At 38.9% G+C, this 6,836-nt stretch overlaps 1 protein-coding gene across 1 annotated transcript; it reads left to right on the forward strand.

Moving 5' to 3' along the window:
• Positions 1-3,936: 3,936 nt before the first annotated feature.
• Positions 3,937-6,610, forward strand: LOC112172528 (ABC transporter F family member 4). Its single transcript, XM_024309912.2, has 3 exons — positions 3,937-4,614; positions 5,166-5,418; positions 5,910-6,610. Exons 1-3 carry the CDS (start codon positions 4,300-4,302, stop codon positions 6,293-6,295), a joined length of 954 nt encoding a protein of 317 aa, XP_024165680.1. The 5' UTR covers positions 3,937-4,299; the 3' UTR covers positions 6,296-6,610.
• The last annotated feature ends 226 nt before the right edge of the window (positions 6,611-6,836 follow it).

Genomic DNA, 6,836 nt, shown 5'->3' on the forward strand with positions numbered 1-6,836 from the left:
AGCCATAATTGGTGGATTCACAATCTATTATCTCTTTTTCTCCCTGATTTCGCAGCGTGTTTCTCAATATCAGATTAAGTGAAAATGGGCAGTCACAAGATTGCTCATGCCACATTGAAAGAATGAAAGGACTAAGTATTGTCAAGGAGATAATAATTGGCTCCGAACTTGGTTTGCATTCGGAAAATGCATCAGTGGAATGAGCAGAGGAAAATAAGGACATTTTATGGCTTGGTGGAGATTGGAGAAGGTATGGTGAATAAGGATAGTTTAGAAAGTTTGGGGTTGTGTTTCTAGTAAAATGTTAAAATAAAAAAGTTATTAGATGGTTTATTAAGTAAATGATGTTTATCTAGTATTTAGCAATGTGTGAATAAAATTTTCTTTTCGTTAAACATGGTATAGATAATAAAATAAAATTTTCATCATGATGACTTTAGGTTTTGATTTCATAGGCCCAACACAAAATAAAAAAACACAAATATCAGTATTAATTAAGCAAATATGCCTTAAGGTTAAATTTTTAAAAACCTTGTGATTCCTCTTTGTTTATTAGTGCTATTAACAACAAGTAATTTCATAATTCATATGCAAGCAGCGGCTAGTTGGCTGATCGTGTCTAGAGCCGTTTCCGGCTAGCAGCGGCGACTGGTTTAAAGGTGGGAGAGTGTCGAAGCGTCGTGCGGTGGATAGGTGGTTTGAGCAAGGTCTTCACCAGCGGCGTCTTGATTCTGGCCAAGTTGTTTTTTGCAAGTTTGGATACGGTGGCTCAGCCGTCTATGCTTGGTACCTGGGTTTGATTTGGTGTCGGTGGGGAAATTGGTGTAGATCGAGCATGTCGGCGGTTTTGCAGTTGAGCGCGTCGGCGTGTAGGTATTGGGGTTGACGTCCTCGGGTGCCCTTGAATTGACGACATAGGTGATTGCTTGATCTAAGTTGTGGTGGAGATTGGTTCTTTTCCAATCAATCTTCTGTGCAAGTGATTAAGGCTTGTCGGAGAGAGGTAGAGGAGATACTTGCTCCCAATCAGATTGATCTGATTTTGGTGTTCATTGTTAGAGGAAAAATGGTGTGGCGGAAAGGCAAGCCGTTGGAGGATCTGTTGCCGGCGGCGGCGGTGGTGGCAAGGCAATTTGATAGGGCTTCTTATTATTTAGCTCGGATTTGGGCTTGGGCTGTTAGGCCAGGGCTCAATTCTAGTCAGCATATTTCAAAGAGCAAGAAGACCAACCTATTGCCGAGGTTGTTATCTGCTATATTTTAGTGTTTGCTATTAGACATTTGATGCAAGTCTTGTTTAGGTAGAGGTAATCTCTATGAGCTTTTCTAAGATGTTTCTAGTTGTTATTTGTACCACAATCATGTGTCGGAAAATAGGACTAGATGAATGATTTTTCCTTAGGAAGAGAAGTTAGGCTTGCTTCATGTGAGCGTCCCATGTGACTTTAATGAGTTTTGTTTAGCTTAGATAGGTTATCTGGGTTCCCGGATCTTCTTATGTAAGTTCTGTTAGACTCTGACCTGTTTCTATGGCTTGATTACTAATAAAATCAATTTCTATTTTAAAAAAAAAAAACAAGTAAATTCATATAAAAAGGGTAAAATTGTAAGTTTAAAAAATAAATGGAATGTTATTAAACATGGGAGTAGTTCTTCCTTTTTTCCTTTTTTGGTTACAAGTTCTTCCTTTTTTTTTTCTTTTCATTTCCGAATTACAATTTGAAAAATAAAATAACAAAAATTATCAACAAAGAAAGAAACTGGAACAAAATTTACTTCACAGTTCACACACGAAAATAGAATAAAAGAAAAAATTTATTTTGTCGACCGAAACCGCGTGCGTTAAGAGGGTAGAGTGTTACAAAAAATAATTAATTAGGCCAGGCCACACGGATCACAGATGCTCCTAATCGTCGTCACATAGTCACATACGTATATATCATTCATATTTATCGCCAGAGCGTTGTTCTCTCTCTCTCTCTCTCTGTGTGTCCATGTCTCCGAGCCCGTGGTCTTCCCCTTCATAAACCAATTAGTTGGCAGTCCATGAGGTTGAGTAAAATTAGTTGTTGTGGACGATGACAAATATTGCACAATAAAATGGTTTGTCTCTGATGGCAGTGGTTCTGACACTCACATTTATAGAAAAGCGAAGGTGCTTTGTCAGTGAAAACATTTTTCCAATAAGATGGTAGATTTTCGTTGAAGTATCCATAAATTTAGTGCAATTGGCCAATTGCTATGTGTACTACATTTCGTTCTGTTCAGCTTCCTTGTTCCCGTCATTGTTTTAATTGAATGTCTGGTTATCATTATGGTCCTAAGGTTTCTATTCAAAAAGAGACAGTAATTTGTGGATTTTTTTGAATGATCTTTTATCTGTTTGCATCTGTGCTACATTCTGATTATTGTTATAGTTGTGGGGAATTTCTGGTGAGAAATACTTTGGCACTTTGAAGTTGGGGAACTAAACTCTAGTTTCTCTCACAATTCTTAAGGTTATGGCATTCTCAGTTGGTGCATGGTAGTTTGAAGAGTAACCTTAGAATTTCTATAACCTAACACCTCGATTGGATTTGAACTGGAATTTTGACAAGGGTATTTCCTGTTGCAGGATTGATGAGAACATGGAAGACACATTGGTAAATGTAGAGGGTGCACAAGGGCAACTGCTCAAGTATATGAATAGCATATCATCAAATAGGTGGCTGATGATCAAGATATTCTTTATATAAATTTTTTTCCTCATGGTTTTCCTATTTTTTGTGGCATAATAGTCATTGCAGAGACAATTGAAAAGGAAGAAAAATGGCAGCGTCTTTTTGAGTATTTTTACTGTTGATAAGCCCCTTCTATTCGTTTCATGAGCAAGGTGATTACCTAGTAATGTAATATATGTATACTGATACACAAAATGGTAAAATTTGTTGTGAACTATGACTGTCAAGATTTATCAGCTTCCAAGTTTGCTATATATTTTGCTGTTTGATCCCAGGTAGAACGTCTTCCAGGGGTTCGAATACCTTTTTTCAGAAAATGAGTGTTTGAATACCTACCTGCATTCGAGCTGTGTCAAGAGAGAAACATAGAACTTAACAAGCATACAGTTTTTGAGCCCCCAAAAGTTGATATTTTTGCTGTTGATAGCTGTTCTTAAAACTGACCTCGGGGGCTCGTGTACTGTAGAAGCCATGCTTCATATGAAGAGCTGTAGGGAAATTCTGAAATGCATTGATGCATCGATTATAAAGGTAGTTCGGCTGCGGTAGTGGTAGATATGTAACGGACTGATGGTACAGTAGTAGAAAGAGACGCCTCATGTGGGGTGTCAAGAACATGAACTCTGCGATAACCTTATGCCATTCTGTTATGCTATGGGTGAACTACAAGCTCGAAAATAAATATTATACAAGCAAAAGGTACTTTTCCATGTTTCAATAGTTTGGGTATTCCTTGACTGTTACGGTATGGTTTTTTTTATCGTTTCCATGTTATGATAGTATTCCTAATTGCTTCAAAGATGTCACTCCAACCTATCGTTATAAATAGGAATCGAGAGAGATCAACTTGACATAAGAGAACCATCAAAAGATAAGCTAAATGTGCGTGAGATTAAAATTAATTTTGAAGAGTTGAGAAAATACAAAGGATTAGGAGAGTCTCGGTTTTATCTCTCTCAAACCCAAGGAAAGACTAACCAAAGCTCGCATTGGTGGGATTTATAAGAGGTACATCTGTGTTTGACAATTCATCTATGCATTCCCTATTTACCATATCATTGTTGTCCATTGATGTTAACTAAATTGGGCAAGTATTCTTATAAGATACGGTGTTCATACGCACAAAATACAACTAGAGAATACAAAAAATTGGAAGCACCACTGTGTAAAATAGCAAAAGAAGTCTGCCCACCTATAAAAGCTCCTGTTTTGCGTTTCAATACGTTATGCGGTCCTCTCTATTTAGCCTAGCCCTACTTGTTTGCAAACGTAACCGACTCGCTCATCCGCCATAGCTCCTCTCTCTCTCTCTCACAATCCCCAATCTCCCACATCTCTCTCCCAAACCCTAATTTCCTCCGATCTCCGAGACTCTTTGATTTCGCGGGATCAATATATATATAGCTCCCCTCTTGCGGATTTTTATTTATTTATTTGATTGTGATTTTGTTTGTACATACAATATCTATTATTAGGTCTCCGTTTGCGGGAGTCGGAGCCGATTCGATTTTTGCAGAGAGTCGACGACGAGAATTTTGGGCATCGCAAAATCTGAGTGTTGGAAGGAAGGAACAAACAGATGGTAGGCGGTGGAAACAGGAGAGACGAGGGCTCGCTCGTCATCAAGAACACCAACGTTTTCGCGGCGCTCGAGACTCTGAGGAAGAAGAAGAAGTCCGATAAGAAGAGCAGAGGGACCTCCAAGGACCACTCAGGGCAGCCCAAGGCCCCTGAGCCACAGGTGTTCTGGGCGCCTGCTCCCTTGAACGCCAAGTCGTGGGCGGATGTGGATGATGAAGATGATGATGACTATTATGCCACCACCGCCCCGATTCAGCCGGTCTGGGGATCCTCTCAGCCTCAGCCGAGTAAGCACAAGGCTGCCAATGTAGAGGTTGGAACTCATTTCCTTTTTTTTTCTGTTGGTTTTTGGTATCTCAATTGCGTGCTCCTTTATCCTTGTCTTGTGCTGTTGTTTGTTGGTTGTGCATTATTTAATTCTACCTTACCTAGCTGGGGGTATTGATAAAACTGATCAACTTGTTTGGTACAATGATCTGAATTAGATTGACTCGTCGTGTCTAATGATGAATATAGCCGAGAGGCACATGAGTAACATTCTGTTCAATGTAGCTGGCTGCAGTGTTTGATATCTAATGTGGAATAGTCTGTCGTGTGTCAAGTAATGTGTCAGTGGAATAACTAGTAGCTGATTTTTGATCTTGTGCACATTTTTTTTTTTTTTTGTACATTATACATATGATTTATGTTGAATGATAGTCAGCCTTGACATAGTTGGAATGGAAGGCTGGATTATGGGTAGTATGATTTGGGTAGATTGTGATTTTGGTTTTAGGTGGTTACGCATTCGTTACAATATTGAAAAGTTGTGAAGACAACCTGAATGGAGTTCTTATACAACTGCTTGTCTATTCATGACTGCAGGAAAGTGAGAGTGAAGAAGATATTCTTGATGAAGGTGATGAAGATGAGGAAGAGCATGATCATGAACCAGAGGCTCCAGTTCAGCCTGAGCCAGTGGTGAAGAAGCCTGCTGAGGTTCCTGCCCCACCTAAGGAGGCAGAAAAGCAACTTTCAAAGAAGGAGAGAAAGAAAAAGGAACTGGCAGAACTTGAAGCTCTTCTAGCTGATTTTGGAGTTACCCAGAAGGAGAGTGACAGTCAAGATGAATCACGTGGTAAGTCTTTTTTGTTGATGATATAAAGAAGTATATTTATATATTTTTTAATCAATATCAGATATAGTAGAGATGGTTGACTCTTTGTTTTACACATTACACAGTCACATATATGCACATCTGTGCCCCATATACTTGGTCATTCTTGTTGTTTGCCATCATGTGCTCCATCTATTTACTTAAGTTTTAAAGAAGAATAAATCTAAGTCTTAGATGAAAGCAGTATTATTAATTATGAAGCATGTGCAAAGAGGATGGTTAAGTCTTCATTGTATGCATTAACAATCATCTACTTGGTCATTCTTCTTGGTTGCCATTCTCATATTCATTTATCAAGCAATGTTATTGACTTATGCATGAAGGTGAACTCGTATTTATATTTATTTCTAGTGTTATGGCAGAGTTGAACTCCTGGTATTATTGGTGGTACCGAAGTGATTACCTAATGTTTGATTTTGTACTCGACAACATCTGATGTATTGCATTTGCAGGTGTTGCCCAAGACAAGGATAGTGTACCAAATGGAGATGCAGAAAGGAAGGAAAATCATCCTGCAGAGTCCAAAAGCTCCAAGAAGAAGAAAAAGAAGGATAAAGCTTCTAAGGATGCAAAAGAATCACAGGATCAACCAAACAACTCAGGGGTCACTAATGGACCAAGTGAAGCTGCAGGAACTGAACAGACGGAGGAGGACACATCAACTATTGATGTGAAAGAGAGACTAAAGAAGGTGGCAACTGCCAAGAAGAAGAAATCTACCAAAGAGTTGGATGCGGCTGCAAAAGCTGCTGCTCAAGAGGCTGCTGCCAGGAGAGCAAAACTTGCTGCAGCCAAGAAGAAAGAGAAGAACCATTATAACCAGCAGCCTCTGCGGTAAAAGCCCAGTTTTGTTCAACATGTCAAATATGAGCATGTAATTTACCATTGTTCATATGGTCAAGTTGTGCGAAATAAAGAGTGGGTTTTGGGTCTGGTTTTGTTGAAGATGACCTTAATTGTATTGCGGTCGGTTGACTACAGGAAGTTTCACTTGGGCTTTTTTGTTTACTCAGTTGCATTAGACATATATGTGGATTTACCAGTTTTGCTCATTGCATATTATTCCTTGGAAAGTAGTTAACCAGATATATATATATATCAGATCTCTGTATTGGTTCTTCCTCCATATTGCTGAGAACTTATTCTGGATTAATGGGCACAATGAGAAATTATTTTTTACTTGGATTTTAGTTCTGTTTGAAACACACAAATCTGATTCAACAACTGGGTCCTATTTACCACGCCGAAACTGGTTCCAGTGACAACGGCAATACTGTCGATGTTTTTCTTGAAACACACATAAGCAATCAAAGCCAATTGAGTTGAGCTCCCCTCCGAAGCAGTTAAGCAGAGGAGATTCAAACTCGAGACTAAGTACC

The sequence above is a fragment of the Rosa chinensis genome, chromosome 6 (assembly GCF_002994745.2).
Source record: "Rosa chinensis cultivar Old Blush chromosome 6, RchiOBHm-V2, whole genome shotgun sequence".
In the NCBI taxonomy this organism is placed as follows: domain Eukaryota; kingdom Viridiplantae; phylum Streptophyta; class Magnoliopsida; order Rosales; family Rosaceae; genus Rosa; species Rosa chinensis.